At 44.0% G+C, this 19982-nt stretch overlaps 1 protein-coding gene across 1 annotated transcript in view; it reads left to right on the top strand.

The window, feature by feature from the left end:
* The window catches only part of BCLAF3 (BCLAF1 and THRAP3 family member 3), a 134058-nt gene that overhangs the window by 89381 nt on the left and 24695 nt on the right, over nucleotides 1-19982 (top strand). Inside the window, exons 8-10 of the mRNA XM_073616474.1 lie at nucleotides 8848-8968; nucleotides 9762-9828; nucleotides 18644-18759. Coding sequence (XP_073472575.1) covers nucleotides 8848-8968; nucleotides 9762-9828; nucleotides 18644-18759 — 304 coding nt within the window. The remainder of the gene's footprint in view (nucleotides 1-8847; nucleotides 8969-9761; nucleotides 9829-18643; nucleotides 18760-19982) is intronic.

Here is a 19982-nt window from a genome sequence, read left to right as displayed (position 1 = left end):
TTGTCGGTTCCAGTGCGTGATACTACACGTCACTAGGCTCACTCTTCCCAGCTCACCTCATGTTCGTGAGTCTGTGCATTTGATCGCAAGTATGTTGCTGCTTCTCCGTTTGTGGTCTTCGTCGGCGGTTCCCGCTCACTGTTGGAGTTGGGATTCAAACCTTGTTTGTCATCCCATATACAAACATACGATTCTTTTGTAGATCCAAGCCTCCGAGCCGCTGTTGGTCATTGTCCGATATCACTCGACATAGGCTTCACTGGTTATAGGATTCACTGTCCGTGGGGTTGCCGTCTCATCCATTTGGAGATGAGCATGTATTGTTTGTATGGGTTTTGTGGCTGATTGAGGTGGTAATTAGACCCACCTGGTGCCTTGTCTGCATTTTGATTAGCATGGATGGGTTGGGTGGTTGGTATGTGTTCGGTTTCAGAGTAAGGGGTGGCATACGCTCTACAACCAATTCGTATCAGATTCATTTAATACTCCTTACTACCGATTCGTATCGGATTCATTTCAGACATTTTACAACTGATTCGTATCGGAGTCATTTCTCTTTACAACTGATTAGTATCAGATACATTGCATACTTTCTACCATTGCCATCCGTTGTATCCCTCATGCCGTGTGTTTCAGTTCCTGCAGCGGAACTTACGAATTGTTTGTACACGGTTCCTCTCTCATTTATTTACCAAACCAAAACTATTTTGTGTGCATCGTGCACGACGCCACACCACACTCTTCGGATGTGTTGCACACCCGCTTCAGTCCGATGCGAACCCAGACGACCGGTCACTGTCAGATTCATTACCATGTTTTTTTGTGTCAAATTCATGGCCACTTGCGGTGTCGCTCGTACCATGTGTTTGGTTCCTGCAGTGGAACTTGCGAATCATTCGTACGCACTTCTTCTCTCGTCTATTTTACTAGACCAAACTTTTGATGTTTTGCCTCGTGCACGGCACCATGCCTCACCTTCCTGATACGTTGCACTCCTGCTACAGTCCGATGCAAACTTACTCGCATGGCTCACTGTCGCAGGTAAGATTCGTTACCACATAATTATGTTGTATCAATTCGTTACTATTCGTTGTCTCCCATGTCATTCGTCAGTTCCCCCTAGGGAACCTACAAATCGAATGGACGTTCTCCTTATCCCGTATACTGCCCGCTTAGAGGTATGGTTTAGCCTCCTAACAGCAACCACACAAAACAGTCTCAGTAAACCGTCTCCCATTTGAAGACCCTTGTAGCTACGCTATATCATCTTAGCAATTTGACACCCGTTGAGACCCTTGCAGCCATGCAAAAACCGTCTCAGCAGCTTGACACTCTTGTTGAGACCCTTGCAAACTCAATATCGTCTCAACAACCTCACGCTCGTGACCCTCGCTACCACGCAATGTCATCCCAGCAACCTGACACTCTTTTGAGACCCTTGCAAACGCAATATCGTCTCTGCAAACCCGACACCCATTGAGACTCTTGCAGCCATGCAAAATCGTCTCAGCAGCCTCTCACTCGTTGAGACCCTTGCAACCACGCAATATTGTCCCAAACAACCTCATACTCATAGAGAGCCTTGCAATCACGCAATATCGTCCCAGCAGCCTGACACTCACTGAGACCCTTGCAACCACGCAATATCGTCTCAAAACAACCTCATACTCATCGAGACCCTTGCAACCGTGCAATATCATCTCAGCAACCTGACTGACCAACACTTTGCATGTGGGCACCTACATGCAAACCTGCATACAAAACTAACTTGCAAATACACAATCAACCACACAATCTTGCAGCTGCACCCAGTTGGCCATTCACCTCCACTGGCATGTGGACCACTCATCTTTTCTCTGTCTTTCTCCCTGAGGTCAGTTCAGGTTTCCATTCTGCACCAGGTTGGACTGTATCTCCCCAGGTTAAAAAAAAAAATAGTAATAAAAATAAATAAACAGGCGGGGAAGAACGTACAGTTTGCATTTTTACCAGGGTAATGACAGGGGTGGGCCAGTTCATTTCAGGCAAAAGGAGTATACATGTTACACTTATGTCACCCTCACCACAGGTTTCCGGTCGATCCAGTCTTGATCTGTCCCAGGATCTCGCTAATAGGGCACCAGTCAGGTGTGTAGTTCACGGGTCTTTTTCTTAACTGAGTTTCTGTGCCCCATAAAGCTCACCGAAGGCCACCTGTCTACTGAAACAAGATGGGAAATCCTGACTAGGCCAGATAGATGTCAGTTGGTTGGGGTTCTACCTCTCTACACACCCCATCCCCTCACTGGCCATATTTCTGGTGCACAGCTTCACAGCAGGGTCCACACTGGCCTCGTCACCTTACCACTCGCCACCCACGAATGCAGGAATTTTCCCTCGAATACGCCTCAGTTGACCTGGCCATCTAGGCCATTATTGGGATAGGTCCTGGCGCCTGGCTGTCCAAAGCAGACATCTCAGATGTGTTCAAACTTCTCCCTATCAAGCCATCCCTCTGGCTGGGGCACTGTTTTAAGTGGAGGGAGTCTTATTACTTTGCTACCAAACTAACCTTCGGGTCTAAAAGCAGCCCATGGCTCCTCAACATCTTCGCTCAGGCCCTTACATGGATTCTGTCACACCAGGCCCACTGTCCGACAGTCATCCACTACCTCGATGACTTCCTGCTCATTGAACAACCAGGACAACCCTAGCAGATCTAGACAGGTTGAGAATAGTGTTTAGCAACCTCAACGTGCCCATAGCCAAGCATAAAATGGAAGGCCCGCCACACTCTAGCACCTTCCTAGGTGTCACAGTTATCCACGATTTCACCTGGTCACAAGGGTGCACCCGGAGGCAGTTGCAATCCTTACTAGGGATGCTGAACTTCACAATGAGGATTATTCCTCAAGGACGCTCCTTGTGTTTAGTCTTTCTCACACCAGTGCAAGAGCCAGACCAAATTCTCAAACTAGACCAAGCGACAGTAGCAGACTTAGCATGTGGGACGAGTTCTTTACCAGCCGGAACGGCATTTCAATGTTCATCCCGACAGTGTCAGCCGAGTCACCATGGGTGGTCACCGATGCTGCTGCCTCCACGGGCTTCGCGGCCATTTTCGTGGCCACCACTGGTTCGCCCAACCTTGGCCCCCAGAAATTCTCCTAATCCCTGGTTTCACCCAGTCTTCATCACTCTTCGAGCTGTATCCCATCGTGGCAGCTGCCCAGGTCTGGGGCCACACTTGGACAGGACAGACTGTGCTCCTCACCACAGACAATCAGGCCACCACTGACATAATCAATAACGGTGGATCCAAGTCACTCCCCATCGTGTCCTTCCTGCGCAGGCTCGTGCAGCTGTCACTCCATCACCAGTTTAATATCTTCTGTAGACATATTCCAGGGACTGCAATATCGCAGCTGATGCGCTGTCCCGTTTCAAGCTTACTTTATTTCAGCAGGAGCCTGGAGCTGACCCAACGACTACTCCTGTCCCACCCTGGCCTCTGCTGATGGTCTAAAATCGCACCTCGCCAACGCAACCCAGCTCATCAACCAAACCTTGACACGCTACATACTGAAGGCCTATCGCACAGTTTGGAACACTTACCGCAAGTTTTTGGCCTCTTGCTCCAGGGCAGCGATAGGTGACGTTGGACACGTCCTAGCCTTCATATCATATTGCCACACACCTACCTATCACGAATGCCATCTTCAGAGACATGTCTCCGTTTGGGACTTTGCCCAGTCTAGTTTTGGCCTTCTACGGTTTCCTATGACCTAGGGAATTTGCCGTCAATGACCCCGGCAGTCAGACACTGTTCCGACGCCACCTGACTCTCTTTCGAAACATTACACCCTTCAGTCTCCAAACTCAACAAACCGGCCCCAGGGTTGACATCAACCTGTCTCAGACTAACAACGCCTGGTGCCCAGTGACGGTGCTCGACCGGCTACTGTCCCATCTATCCAGGCAATCTGAAGGTAGCCCGTTGCTACCCTTTCAGTTTATCAGGCATGTCAGCATCCTCCTAAACAACTTGGGCTTCAACCCCCGTCAGTACCAGACCTCGTAATCAAAAAATTAGGCAGATGGAAGTCCGCTTGCTTTGCCACATACGTCCCAAATCCTCAGGTGGAAATGACACATGCCTTTAAGATGGCTCAATGACCACAAGAATCAATAAAGAGTTATTTCCCTATCTGAGTTTTTTGCCCCCTTTTCTTGGCATACTGACCAGACCACCAAGGCACACTTCAGGTCTATTTATGTTGTAAGTCTTGTCGCGTGTTTATGTGATCCATATCTGTCTCAGTCATAGGGCCACGACCATAAATAAGAAGGCCAGTATGGTGGCCTGAATTTATGGGAGGAGCCCAGAGGGTATTTAAGTAGCCCACTTACCCATGCTCATTGTCGGTTCCAGTGCGCGATACCCTCCTGCCCTTCCCTTTTTCAGGGACTTCTCAGCACATCTTTCTCCATAAACTACCCATTACTTGTCTTGGGTATGCCCCCTTTACTTGGCATATTGACCAGACAACCAAGGCACACTTCAGGTCTATTTATGTTGTATGTCTTGTCGCATGTTTATGTGCTCCATATCTGTCTCGGGCATAGGGCCACGGCCATATGTATCCAAATTTGCTATTAGGTCCCATATGCCCTGAAAAAATATATATATATATAATACGTTCAGGTAGAATACAAAAGCTTAAAGTGTTACTAAACCCACAACAGTAAAATCAGTCTGTACATGCAGTAGAGCATGCTTGTTATACTCACGGTGGAACCTAAGGGGTTAATCCTCTGCATTGTGTAAAAAGGCTGTTCGATCGTGCATGCACAAATCATTTCCTTCTTCCGCTGACTCCAAAAAAATAACCTGATATTTATGGAGTCAGGCTGCACATGATCAGTTTGGTGTGTATTGCTAGAGAGTTTTTTTTTTACTTGGGAGAGTGCATGTGATCAGCACAGGGCCAATTAGCACTGTCCAGATAGTGTCAGGGGTCCTGGATCATGAGGACAGCCAGTGCAGTATGAAAACTCCTCCTACAAGCTTCACCAGGAATTGATAGAAGTCACAAGACTGCTATATACTGCTGATGAGAAAGGGTATTTATCAGTTTATATTTACAAAAATAATTACATTTCTATGTTCTGTGTACTGTGCGAGGCCAGATATAGTGAATGCAGGGTCCTGGGTTTAACACTTTAAAGTTGTAATCCGCGGAATTTTATGGATTCTTTCTAGTACAATATAATGGGCTCTTTGTAGCTAATGGAAATATTAAAGATCACTTTGACTACTTCTTTTGCAAAGGGTCATGTAGCATATTTGCCTACTATTTACCTAAATATTGATATCACCACCTGCTTATTCATACAGCCCTACAGATTAGGCCTCAGAAAGTAAAATATGTGATATTTTCAGACATTTGTCATTTAGTTTGAAATTTTATAATGTGACACTAAATTTTATTGCTGTCCTGTGTCACTCCTGATGGGAAGTCTGGATCCAAGGATTTTGGTGGGCTTTGTGAAAATAAAATCATTTTTGAAATAGGATATACATCAAAGCCTTAAGAAGTAGTAAGCAGGGGAGAAGTGATTGCAACTTTTGTTGTTGGTCGAGTCACAAGGGTCATCCTAATAGAAAAAAGTACTATATGAACCTCAAGCCAAAGCTTATACCACCTCACTGGGTAGGACAAGGTGGAAGAAAAACCTGGATAATACCAATTAATAAAGTTAAGTTTTTTTTGGCAAGATAGACTCAAGGTATAAGGTTTTAGTGTTCTAAAAAAAATAAATGTTATTATTTGACTTCAGGAGTAAGGTTTTGAAGGGCAATCACCATCATGATCTATGTTTCTCGTTAATAAAGTCCTTGCAAGCCTGAATTGTGGTTCTTTTCTCTCCACCATCCATGTTCAAGTAGAGGGTTTTGTATTAAGCTGGCAATAGATTATTATTATACAGGATTTATATAGCGCCGAGAGTTTACGCAGTGCTTTACAACTTCAGGGTAGACAGTACAACTACAATACATTTTAATACAGTAGGAGTCAGAGAGCCCTGCTCGTTAGAGCGTACAATCTAAGAGAATGGTTTGAATTTCGGCTTGTTCAGCATGGACCTATCGACTTGTGTACAAACTATATGTTGGATTTCTAACATGCGAATATTGCCTGTGGATGTAGCCACTTTCAATAAACACTGTGTTCTCCTCGCACCCCCCTCCTCTGTAATGTAGCCCAGATAGTTTCCTGTTCCATGGTTTGAGCTGTAGTGGCCTTTGTTTAGCAGTGTCATAGAAGCATTGTCCATGCAGATTTGGGTGAGAAGTCTAGGTAACTCCCAGGAAAGGTTCTGCAGCCAGGATCTTGTTTTGCTTCAGGAAGAGCTTTGTGTTTGATAGCACAGCCAAGATCTTCTAAATTTGAGAGATATGTTCTCCAAGAGCTTACGCGTTTTCTTATCAAGAGTCCCAGCCTGTAGGCACATGTTCTCTTGCTATGCAGAGGTTGCATATATTAAAATCAGGAACATTCACTGTACAAAAATTACAAACATGCTAACACAATCATATAGCAAAACAGTCAATAGGTAGAACACAAAACTGAATTGCTAACGTTCATAAATTATTTTGCGTCACATAGGACGTAATTTTGATTTTATTTCTTTTATAAATACGGTGCATAGAGTAGAATGTATGAATGTAGTACAACTGGACTGAATAAACAATAAGGAGCGGTTCAGCCTACATGTCTCAACGTAACCCCACACTAGGGTTGTACCAATACCAGTTTTTTAAGACCAAGTGCGAGTACCGATACTTTTCCTCAAGTTATCGCCGATACCGATTACGATACCTATTTTTACATTTTATTTATTTATTTTTTTTCTTTTTACATTTTTATACCTTTTTTTGGTGGAGAGGTAGGGAGGGGGTTATTGTTTAGGGTGGAGAGGTGGAGTTATGGTTTTGGGTGGAGAGGTGGGCTTGTTTTGGGCAGAGAGGGGGGAGGGGAAGGGGGTATTTGGGAACCCATTCGCTACACTACAACACCCATTAGACCTGCCCTCCCCCTCCAAGAAGTTCTGCAGCAGCAAAGCCTGGCTCAGTGCAGGGCACACTACTCGCCAGGCAGGCAGATCTATCACCCCGCATCCACTCGCAGAGGAGCCTGAGGAGGAGAAGCACATCGCCAGAGGACACCAAAACCGGAGCCTGTGTGGGAGGGGGAGGAGTCGCCGTGAGATGGGGCGGAGCCAACACTAGGGGCGGAGCCGGGGCGGGTCCACTGCGACAAAGGGAAATCCCCACTGACAGCTGATATGTCATTGGTTGTTAAGGACGTGGCGGCCCCACTCCCTAACAACTAATGACTGCATGTATTCTTTTGTATACATTTCATCTGCCAGCGGGGGAATCGCGCTTACAGATGAAAGAGCTGAACCTGAAGGTATCCATTTCAGGTATCGGCGTATTTGCACGAGTACCGATACTCGTGCAAATGCTTAGTATCAGCACCAATATCGGTGCAACCCTACCCCACATATTGACGCATTTCGCCAGCCGACTGTGGCTTAGTCATAGCCTATGACTAAGCCCCAGTGGCCGGGTCGAAATGCATCAGAATATGTGGTTTGGTGGAGACATGCAGGCTGAGGCCATGCCTTATTGTTTATTCGTCTTGGCTGGTCGGGAGTAGTGCCGATCCTTTCCTCTTTACATTTACTAACCCCCTTGACTGGTATTAGGACAGGCCTGCACCCCATGCTCTGGGACATGGATATGCTTTCACCTCTAGTTTGAGCGGCGCTAAAAGCAATATAACAACTGGAGTCCGTGTTAAAGTGGGAGTAAACTCCCACCTCTGGCTTTTACCTATAGGAAAGCCTATACTAAGGCTTACCTATAGGTACTGTAAATATCTCCTAAACATGCACTGTTTAGGAGATCTTCACTGTACATGCAGCCAGTGACATCACGGGCGCATGCACTCTGGGGGACCGGCCACCCGGGCCTTTCCTTCAGAGTCCTGTGCCGTAAACGGTGGCTCCCCCGCGCATGTGTGGGAGTGACGTCATTGCAGCTCTGGCTACTCACACAGCTGGTGTCCGCGAACCCGGAAAGAAGATGGGTGAAGATGGAAGCCCTGTCAGCAGTGACAGCTCGCCGCTGGAAGGGCTTCGTTCTAAGATAAGTTTCACATAATGTGCTAGTATGTGATGCATACTAGCACATTATAACTTTTGCCTTGCAGGTTAAAAAAAAAAAATCGCCTGCCATTTACTACCGCTTTAAATGTGTTTTGACATCCAAAAAGAAAAGAGCAAAAATGTTACTTATTGTAGTTTACCAGTTCTTAGATGTGGTAGTTGCATTAGTTTTATTTTATTTTTTTCATGACCATGCCAGTAACACATTTGCTATCATAGAGTGACAACATTTACATACATACATATACTCTTTGTACTGTATCTATGAAGGCGCAGCACTGTCACAGCAGGATAGGAAGTGTGCTAAGACTACAGAACACCTCCCCATCTCCTCCTCCCAATGACATGGGAAGGGGGAGCTTTGTTCTATACTTAACAAAGAGAATTGGGAAGAACAATACTAAATATCGACTGACAAGATTTTGTGTCATGATCAACAGGTATATGTTGTACTTATTGAACCAATGTAACCTAACCCTTTCAATGGTATGTTTACCAGAGAAGGGCAACACGCTAGAGAGGTTTATTGTTAGAGTTTGTATACACTTTAAGACTGGGTATTCAGAATAATATTGAAGAAAAAATAAATGTGTATTTTTTTTTTTTTCTTTTCTGCCCTTCGATTTCTAGCAAACAATTTCAGGTCAACTGGATTGTCACTTCATGAACGCTTCTCCAAGCTGCAAGAAGAGAGCAATAAACAGGAGTTAAACCTTAACCCTACACCACAAATCAATCCAGAGATTCACAGGTAAGCTGATCTGGGGAAGACGCAACACCACAATGCCTAGAATTGGCTGATTGGTTTCTATTCAGAGCTACACCTGACTTTGCACTCTCCAGTTTTAGTAAATCAACCCCAATGTTTATTAAGCAGCAGTAGTAGCCTTCCAACAGATTGTTGCCAGTCCATAATAACATAGCTTGGAACAAATTGAAATTATTTATAAATCTGAAAAAAAAATGTTCTGTGAATTTTTCTGTTCGCAGATATATTTGCCACATGTGAGATAAAGGAAATGTTACAATAATTGAACAAACATGTACAGCTTGAATAAAAAATATTAGGGTTGCACCAATACTAGTATCTGTTCCAATACCGAGTATTTTCACTAGTACTCATGAAAATGCTCTGATACCTTAAACCTATACCTTTGTGGTGAAATGCAATTCCTGCCTGAATCACATGCGCTTCTTGTCATAGTGACTTCAGCCTGGGTTCACACAGGTGTGGTGGGGAAAACCACCGCGTTCCTGTTCAAATCACATGCGATTCCTTGCAGTGCGATTTGAGGCCATTCATTTTGTATGGGCTCAGATCGCACAGCAACGGTATCGGTACTTGCAATATACCTAGTTTGCTAAGTGAAACAAATTATTTAATGATAATTTATATTTACCTCTTTTTGTTGATGGTCCTAACAATATTTATACACAAGTCTTTAGTGGATAAGAAATATCAAATTTTTAATTTTTTTTCTTCATTTGATGATCGGTACATTGCTGCCAATAAACCTTTGCTATATTTTTTCTCTATCTTTTAGGAGAATTGATATTTCTTTGGAAGAACTTCAGAGCAAATCTCTCCACAAAACAGTGGAAGTTGCCCCAGTAAGTATTTGTAAAATATTTAGCGTCAGTGTAAAGACGCAGACCAAGTGATCTTATACATAGCCACAGTATCTCTCTCCCTTTCTATTCCTTTTCTCTCTAGTTATATTTATTAATTCAATTAAGGAGAGTGTACACGAATAAGTGTTAACAGTCAAGTCACACTGATCTTTACATATATTTATGTTCCTTTAGGCCCCATCCACCCTAAGCAGTTTGGAATTGCGGGCAGAATCATCACGATTCTGCCCGCGTTTTCAACTAGTGCTAAAATTGCTGCAAAATGCTCAATGCAGGTTTGAATGCCATTCATCCTTAATGGCACCCCAAATGCGGTGTGACTTTGCCACAGTGGTACCACAACAAAAGAATTGTGGCAAAATGTTCTTGTTAAAAACGTGCCTGGCTCAGGGACGATTGGCCCTTGAGCTTCTTTGCTGCGACAAATGCACATATGGCAGCTCATTTAAGTGAATGGGCTGCCCTATGTGCAACGCACTCGGGCGTATGTAAATCTTACAAAAAAAGTTGTGAGTGGGAACCTGCATTCCTGCTACGTAAGATTTGAACAGGGCCTTATACGTGCACATTTATGAAATGCAGGCAATATATGCATTTGGTTTTTCATTTTCTATCAGTCTTATGGAAATGTTAGAGTTCGTGGGTCTTCCCATGACTGGTAAAAAAAACAGACGGTTGAACTGCATTGTTACTGCACCCTGACCACCCACCTAAAGCTACCATGGCACCTGGGATAGTAAACATGGCCAGCAAATTTTAACTGGGCTTGTCCAGTTTGACAGATGGGACCACCTGTCAGTCTCTCATTAAGGTCAATGGGTCTGCAGCACAGATGCTTCGTTTGTGATTGTGATACAGTATTTCAATCCAAAAACTTCCTTGGGATTGGGAAAGAAAAAAAAAACATGCATTCAGGAGGTGACAGGATTGCCTGGAAGCTGCTGCTGCTCTGCCACACACCGCAGAGTTGGCGTTACAGTTTGGCGCCCATTTAAAAGGGAAGTTAAGTTGGTCACTGCCAACACCACCCAGCTTGACAAACTTCGTAGGCATTAGAGACCATTGTCTTATAATTGCGATATTGACCGTTCTATATAATAATGGAGTTATCAGGTATTCAAATTTAGCTTAGCAGTGATGATGGAGAGTAGTGATGGGCTCGGGCATGGTCGAAACGAACCCGCCAGGAAGCCGTCACTGCACACTGCCAATCATAGGCAGTGAGGCATTTCCCAACCGGCAGCTGCACATACACACACTGCCTATGATTGGTGGTGTGCAGTGCCAGCGATCTGAACATGCCCGAGCCCATTCTTAGTAGAGAGCGCACAGCGCATGTGCATGTATTTGAACAAAAAATACACACCAGTGATGCTGGGGGCAAGCGACTAATGGCTACAGCATCCTAGGAGTAGGACAGAATGGAGGACAGATAGCTATGAATGTTTTTCGGACAGGTTTCTGGGCTTGGGGGGGAGGGGTTGCAAATAGTCTACAGGTATTGTATTTACATTATTGAACATTTTCAAAAGCTGCTCCGTTTTTTTATTACCGCCTTGGGCCCTTTGACTGCATAGGCTAATTTCTGTAAAAGGCGAACTTAGCCTTTGAGCAACAACACATGGTCCTCATTTATCAAGGAGCAACAGAAACTGTCTGGGTCACCCATCACAGTCTGTGCAATATGAAAGAATAGCAGGAAGGAACATTAAGGTTATGTATGACAGTTATTATTCCAGATACTTTTCCTTATGAGGTCCACAGCTAGTACAGCTTTATTTGAATTTTTACACCAAAAATAAATGTTAACATACAGTATGTAATGCTTGATAATAGAAATGCAAAGAAGAGAGTTTAGCTACACATTGGAAACAATCCTTACTAGCATACCTTCTTCATAAACAAGGATTGTTCTTTATTTTATGATTATCATCAGAGGGAATATCTCACCAACCAACATTTCGGGAGTCCCTATCTCATCGTTTAACCTTGGGAAAAGGGCCCTGCGAGCTCTCGAAATGTTGGTTGGTGGTACTTTCTCTCTAGTGACGTTGTAATAAAGAGCCATCCTTATTTACGAAGAAGGTATGCCAGCGATGATTATTTTTTTTGTTGTTGATTTCACATCCCCTCACGCACTACAGAACCCGCAAATAATTTAACGGTAATTGGCCGGCATGGCGTGCGACTGCCACATGTACTTCACTTTAGCTAAACATAACCATATACTGTAGCTGCAATCAGACATATCATGTCATTCATTCCTTAACAGAGAATGTCAGCTTGTTGCCTATACACTTGGTTAGACATCAGCGTATGACTTGAGCCAAAGTGACTTCTTTAGCTTTTTATATGTCAACTTTACTTGTCTGAAGTTTGCCCTTTAGCCAAATGAAATAAAGTAAGCATGCCATTAGAAATTGTTTTACTGGTTAACCCCCTAGGTTAGTTTAAATAGCATGACTGCTATTTTTTCTTTGTCACAACTGTCAGGTCAGAATGAGAAACTGATATATTTTATGCAACATGTAGTAGTAATTGAATGTCAAAATATTCTGTATGTGTAAATAATAAATGCTGATATTGATATCTGGCACAGAGCAAATGCTGAAGCTTGCAGCTCCCATAAATATTTAGTTGAAAATGTGCTTTGCTATGTAGAAAAAACTGGATAAAAGAAGCCTCAGATTCTGTATCAGTCTCTAATGTACAGTATGTGTCTAGGAATAATTTCTTTCTGCATATATTGGGTTTTATCTGATGCCCAGTGTGAAACTTCAATGTGAAATAAGCAATTTCAGGATGACTGAAACAGAACAGAGTAAAAACTGGTAGGTTGGCTTCTGGGATCATTCTATAGGACTTTATATAGGATTCAGGACATTCTATAGGATTTACAATCCCCATTGGGACTGCAGACTCCTTGGAATTTGCCATAGAGGATGAAAAGTATGGGTAAGCCAGAGTTAAGCACGGACTTTGTCCTCTACTCTCCACTCCTCTTGATATGACTCCCATTTGTGCCAACTGATGTGATTAAGATTTTTTTTTATTACTTTAAATAATTTTAATAAAGTTCCCAGTATACCATATTATTATTATTATAATACAGGTTTTATATAGCACCAACAGTTTGCGCAGCGCTTTACAACATGAGGGCAGACATTACAGTCACATTACAATTTGGTACAAGAGGAATCAGAGGGCCCTGCTCGTTAGAGCTTACAATCTAAAAGGGACTATGTGAACATTTGTCTTTTGTGCTATTCTTATCTCAGATATTGAATATCTACATCACCAGCAAATTCACTAAAATGATGTTTGGGGTTGTACTAAATTTGCACATTAGAAATATTAAAGTATATGTAAACCTTTCATTTTCTAAGGTGAAATGTATCATAAACAGTCGCCATGTATTTTTGTTTTTTTTTTTCTTTTGTAAAATATGGTTTGCACCTTTTATTTTAATTGCACAGTACAGGACTTCATAGACCATAGATATCCTGCATGTAACCCATAGTCTGTGAATACAAGTCCTGTATCCTGTACTGTACTTCAAATTAAGGAATTTACAGGTTAGTCAAAATTTCCATCATCTCAGTCGAACAGTACAGGACTTATATTCATAGGTCATTTGCGTATTATCCATTTTTTATGAATATAAATCATGTACAATACTCCAAGATAAGGAATTTACAAGGTAAGTCAACATTTTCATTTTCTCTTGTTCCCTATATTTATTAAGGTTTCAATACAGAAGGGAAAAGAAGGCATTAAAGCCCCAACACACAGGGGTCAACTCACTAGGAGATAAGTACCGCATGAATTAAGTTAACATAACTCATGCAGTATTTATTTAAAAAGTAGTCAATTCACTAAAAAACATGCGTTATTTACCGAACACGTTAAGTATTTATGTTTTGCAATATTTAGCACTTAAACTTTGCGTTATTTTTGGCGGGTTTTTTTTTCCCGCATTTTGTAGTTTTTATTTTTGCAGGCGAACACTGCACCAGATGGCACACAGGGATATTCGGAAACTACGAAAACATTCTAGTGTGCTTTCATTCACAGAACCATCTCCCTCTGGTGAAATTACAGTTTATGTTTATTTCCGGAGCTCAGAGTAGAACCAGGGGTAGGCAACCCCCATCACGGGTGGCGCAAGCGGCACTCAAAGCCTCTTTTGCCAGCACTCGACTTTCTTCCCATCAGCAGAGCAGCGCAGGGAAGTGTCAGTGAGACACTAATGCATTCTAGTTTCATAATTCTCCACGACGCACCTGCACTGAGGGGAGGCACTGTGCCCCTACACATTGTAAAAGATGGGAAACATTGTTTGGTTCTCTAACTTTGCTGTGGCTGCAATCGTCAGCATTTGTGATGGGGAAGAGATTGGGTGCAGTTCTGCTTGGGGGGGGCGTCCCTGTATCCAGGAGAAGGAGGACTGTCATAGGCCACTGCTAAAGCCAATCACAGTCCTGCTAGCCCAGTCCACCATCTGGAAGAAGATGGCTTGCTTGGTTGCCCCTACCAATCTCAGAAATAAGGGATTTCACTGTGATTGAGAAAACTACAATGAGGTAACAGTTTGTGGAATTACTGTTGCGCATCTGGGAACTTTGTTGAAATTATTCCTGAACCTTTGCGTCACTTACTACTGAACCCCTGCACTCTGTCCCTTTAAGCCACAGCCAGTATTCAGGGCAATGAACATCACAATCAACCTTTTTCTGTGGCGCAGAGTGTCGCACTTTTTCTCAGCTGCGGGGGCCCAACTTATGATCCTGAACACAGGCCCACTGCTTTTAGAAAATATCCCTGACATGAGCTCAGATGCTTGTATGTGACATCCCAGATGCTTGTATGTGACATCCCATACATCAGATACAAGCACATGGGGTGGATGTGAGAGGTGGATCAGCAGGATGAGTGTGCCAGGACAGGTAGATGTGTCTCATCTCTGCTTCCTTTCACCACTCTGCATATCACGCATATAGATGAGCAGGAGGGTACAGCGGTGGGGAAAATTAGCAGGAGGGGTTCAGAGGTGGGACAGAAGAGCAGGAGGATACAGCGGTGGGGCAGATGTGCTGAGAGGTACAGTGGTGGAAGAGATGAGAAGGGGGTTCAGCAGTGGGACAGAAGAGAAGGGGGGTTACAGTGGTGGGACAGGTGAGAAGGGGGTTCAGTGGTGGAACAGAAAAGCAGGGAGGTAGAGCAGTGGGGCAGATGTGAAAGGAGGTGTATTGGTAGGACATATGAGCAGGGGGTTACAGTGGTGGGGCAGGAGAGCAGGGGGTACAGAGGTGAGACAGATGTGCAGGAGGTACATTGGTGGGGCAGATGAGCAGATGGGTTCAGTGTTAGGACAGATGAGAAGGTGATTCAGTAGTGATACAGAAGGGCATGGGAATTTGGTGGTGGAGCAGATGTGCAGGGAGGTTACAGTGTTGGGACAGAAGAGCAAGGGGGTACAGTGGTGGGGCAGATATGCAGGAGGAACAGTGGTGGGAGGAATGAGAAGGGGGGGTTCAGCGGTGGGACAGAAAAGCAGGGGGGTGCAGTGATGGGGCAGATGAGCAGGGGGTTACAATGGTGGGAAAGATGAGCAAGGGGGGTTCAGTGTTGGGGCAGATGAGAAGGGGGTTCAGCGTTAGGACAGAAGAGCAGGTGAGTACAGCGGTGGGGCAGATGTGAAAGGAGGTGCATTGATGGGACAGATGAGCAGGGGGTTACAGTGGTTGGGCAAAAGAGCAGGGGGTGCAGGGGTGGGGCAGATGTACAGGGGGGGTACAGTGGGCAGAGGAGAAAAGAGGTACATTGGTGGGACAGATGAGCAGGGGGTTACAGCGGTGGGGCAGATGTGCAGAGGAGAAAGGAGGTACATCGGTGGAACACATGCGCAGAGGGTTACAGTGGTGGGGCAGAAGAGCAGGGGGAACAGAGGTAGGACAGATGTGAAAGGAGGTGCATTGGTGGGACAGATGAGCAGGGGGTTACAGTGGTTGGGCAGAAGAGCAGGGGGTACGGAGGTGGAGCAGATGTACAGGGGGGTACAGTGGGAAGAGGAGGAAAGAGGTACATTGGTGGGACAGATGAGCAGGGGTTACAGCAGTGGGGCAGATGTACAGAGGAGAAAGAAGGTACGGGTGGTGGTGGTGGGGCAGATGAGCAGATAAATTCAGTGTTAGGACAGATGAGAAGATGGTTCAGCGATGAGAAAGAAGAGCATGGGGGTACGGCAGTGGAGCAGATGTGCAGGGGGTAACAGTGGTGGGGCAGATGAGCAGGGGGTTACAGTGGTGGGGCAGATGGGCAGGGGGTAACAGTGGTGGGGCAGATGAGCAGGGTGGTACGGTGGTGGGGCAGATGGGCAGGGGGTAACAGTGGTGGGGCAGATGAGCAGGGGGTTACAGTGGTGGGGCAGATGGGCAGGGGGTAACAGTGGTGGGGCAGATGAGCAGGGTGGTACAGTGGTGGGGCAGATGAGCAGGGGGTTACAGTGGTGGGGCAGATGAGCAGGGGGTTACAGTGGTGGGACAGATGAGCAGGGGGTTACAGTGGTGGGGCAGATGAGCAGGTGGTTACAGTGGTGGGACAGATGAGCAGGGGGTGTACAAAGCTGAGGGAGATGTGCAGGGTAGTACAGTGGTGGGGCAGATGTGCAGGGGGGACAGTGATCTGAGGTGTGAAGTTGCAGGAATTGGGGCTGAGCTGAGGCATGAGAGTGCAGGATGTTAATTTCTCACTACTAAAGTAGTTTACAGCATTTACTTTATAAAAAATAATTTTCATCATTGAGAGTGTGAAGTTGAAATGTTTTTGTAATAAAATCGGCACACTCAATTTCTTTGAAAAAATTTTTCGGCACACTGTCCTCAAAAGGTTGCCTACCCCTCGTGGAACATTTTCACACTGATACATTGTATACTTTTCATTTGCTGGCCGGTGCAGAGTTCCCCTCATTGTTATTTTGTACATTTATAAAAGACCGACTGCCTTCTGCCAGGTGATGAATAACAAAGGTGTGTATTTTTCAGTGAATTGACTTTAATGATTCATCTATTTTTTTTTTTTTGCGGTATTTACCTAACATTCAATACTTTACTTTGATGAATTGGCTCTCTTTTATCTTGTGCGTTATTCCTGTAAAATCAGTCACCTGACCTTAATATCGCATGCGGTAACCTTTAGTGAATTGACCCCATATTCTCTTATGACAAAAGTAGGTACAATAATACAGAGCATGTCATAATTATAAAATACAGATCAACATATTTAGCAGCTGCAAACCCATTACAGTACAGGTCAGGAAAAGAGAAAAATATTAACTATCAAAAGCAATTTCAGTAGTATTTTTAGGACACGTCCAGGACTATGAGATTTAAGAGGGTAGAGTAATACGTCAGTCAAGAAAACAAAGAGAAAAGAGTGGTGGATAAAATATGGAATGGAAAGAGAGGAAAAAGGATGGGGGGGGCGGGGGGCTGAGGAAGAATTGGGGTTAGAGAGGTGTCATACGCTCTCTTCCCCCACAGATGACGTGAACAAGATATCATGTTAAAAATATTATTATGCTCACAGATTAGGATGGGTGTGCGAAATCCAGGGGGACTCAGGAATGTTTCATGTTTATCGGAAGAAATTGCTGAGTTTCTCATTTATTATGGTGTCCTTTTTGGGAGAGTGGAGAAGTTCAGTAGAGGGGATTTCCATGAATGAGCAATTGTCTGCTTTGTGGCATTGAAAAATAACTTTAAGGGCCCATTCACACTAGAAACTGAATGCAGTGTTCCTCTGCGATTCACATGCAGTTCTGTGCAGTGCGATTTCAATCCTATTCATTTTGAATGGGCAGGAATAGCACCGCACAAAAGGTAGTGCATGCACTACTTTTTGAAACTCAAGGCTTTTGTACCATGCAATCCTGCATTTGTGACCTGCTTTTGGGGTGTCATTAACTTTGCACTGACCCCTGCAGCAGATCGCAAGGGCATTGCGATTGAAATGCGATGCGGGAAGCCCTTTATTCTAGTGTGAATGGGCCCTAAAAGAAATTCCTGTAGGCAAAATGTTGAAGGAGGTTTTCTTGGTAGCTGACCATATTTAAAATTCTTATTCTTTTCATCCTTAGTTACTTCTCAGTGATGTTGATTTTCCACAGCCTCATTGCAGCCACTTTCTATTTACACGCATGTACTCCAGCAACTGCTGCATGTCATTTCTCAGGGCAGGATTCTTGATGGTGACAACAATGGAACGTGCCTGCATAATGTGTTGCAGCACAGCCACTTGCCTAAATTGGGAGAGTGTGAAACAGGTAGAATTTTCCAGAGATTAATTGGGAGAAAGACAGAGAATTGTCACCCTGTAGCAGAAACTACCTGCACAATAACCATCATGGCAGGATCAACCTTTCTAACTCGGAGAAACCCTTAATATAGCTAAACTGGTGGTCAGTGGGAAAAGGACCCTCTTGCATTGGTGTTGAGTGGAAGAAGTGTTGCTTTACATTTGTGATCAGTGTGAGAAAGATCCCTTTATGCTGGTGGTCATTGAGAAGAATGCCTCCTATACACATAGCTATGTGTCATTGGTCATTTCTAGGAGAGGTCGAAATTATTTGCTCAAGAAACCCCTAGCAAACTCTGGATGAACCATACAATTCAACACAACCCTAGTTGAGGAGAAAGGCTGCTTTAATGAATTTTGCATGTTAAAGCTTTTATGAGATTTTACTGATTGAGTTTGCATACACTTTATCTTTTTCCGCCGCTTTTTTTATTTTTAGGGAAGCCACAGACTAATTGAAGACCCAAATGACTTACGGCATGATATAGAGAGGAGGCGCAAACAGAGACTGCACAGTGAACAGAATGGTACTGCAGATACTAGCTATGGTAGCAGGTTAGTCTTATCTACCTACAAACAACTCAACCTTGACGATTGGTCACATATGTTATATAATCCTCATCAGTTCTACTTGTTCACTTTTATAACATGTATGTGTTATTTTGTATTTCTTTTTATATTTTTGAGAAGCACTTAACTATATCATTTATACTGTATATATTTTTTTTTTGTTTTTTCACTTTATGAAGCACAGCAAAGCCTTCTTAAAACAGAAGGTATCAACTTGTTTCACTTCCATCACAATTTCCAGAAGAAAGGTTTTTTAAAGGTTTTAGTCATTAGAGATTTGCAAATCATTCCTTTTATGTTCCTTGGCAAACTGTACATACAGAACATTTCAACTTCATTTACATGACCGTAAAAAAAAAAACGCATATGCAAGTGTTTTTTAATTATGCAACAGAGCCATTTAACACAGGTGCATATACATGCACTGCATTCAGATCTGTAACACAGAATCCAAAAATCTGCATCTAAGAACATGCAGTTTATGCGCTTACGAATATAAAAGTATTAATATGCGTTTGTAAGTGCGTGAATTAAAGTGATATTAAAGGTTCATTTTTCTTTTGTTCTTTAAATAACAGACCTGTTATAGGGCGTACACACGGTCGGACTTTGTTCGGACATTCTGACAACAAAATCCTAGGATTTTTTCCGACAGATGTTGGCTCAAACTTGTCTTGCATACACACGGTCACACAAAGTTGTCGGAGAATCTGATCGTTCTGAACGAGGTGACGTAAAACACGTACGTCAGGACTATAAACGGGGCAGTGGCCAATAGCTTTCATCTCTTTATTTATTCTGAGAATGCGTGGCACTTTGTCCGTCGGATTTGTGTACACACCATCGGAATTTCCGACAACGGATTTTGTTGTCGGAAAATTTTATCTCCTGCTCTCCAACTTTGTGTGTCGGAAAATCCAATGGAAAATGTCCGATGGAGCCCACACACGGTCGGAATTTCCGACAACACTCTCCAATCGGACATTTTCCATCGGAAAATCCGACCGTGTGTACGGGGCATTATACTTGCCTGCTCTGTGTAATGGTTATGCACAGAGCAGCCCCAATCCTCGCTGCCAGCACTCCAGGCCCCTCCCTCCTCCCTTTTTGCCCCCCATAGCAATCTGCTTTCTATGGGGGCACCCGAGCAGGCTCACTCCCTAGCCGCTGCTCTGTGTGTCCATTCACACACGAAGCTCAGTTCGGCC

This window comes from Aquarana catesbeiana, linkage group LG02 (genome assembly GCF_042186555.1).
Source record: "Aquarana catesbeiana isolate 2022-GZ linkage group LG02, ASM4218655v1, whole genome shotgun sequence".
Lineage (NCBI taxonomy): Eukaryota > Metazoa > Chordata > Amphibia > Anura > Ranidae > Aquarana > Aquarana catesbeiana.
Note: the sequence above shows the minus strand (reverse complement) of the source record. Positions and strands in the feature narration are given on the sequence as shown.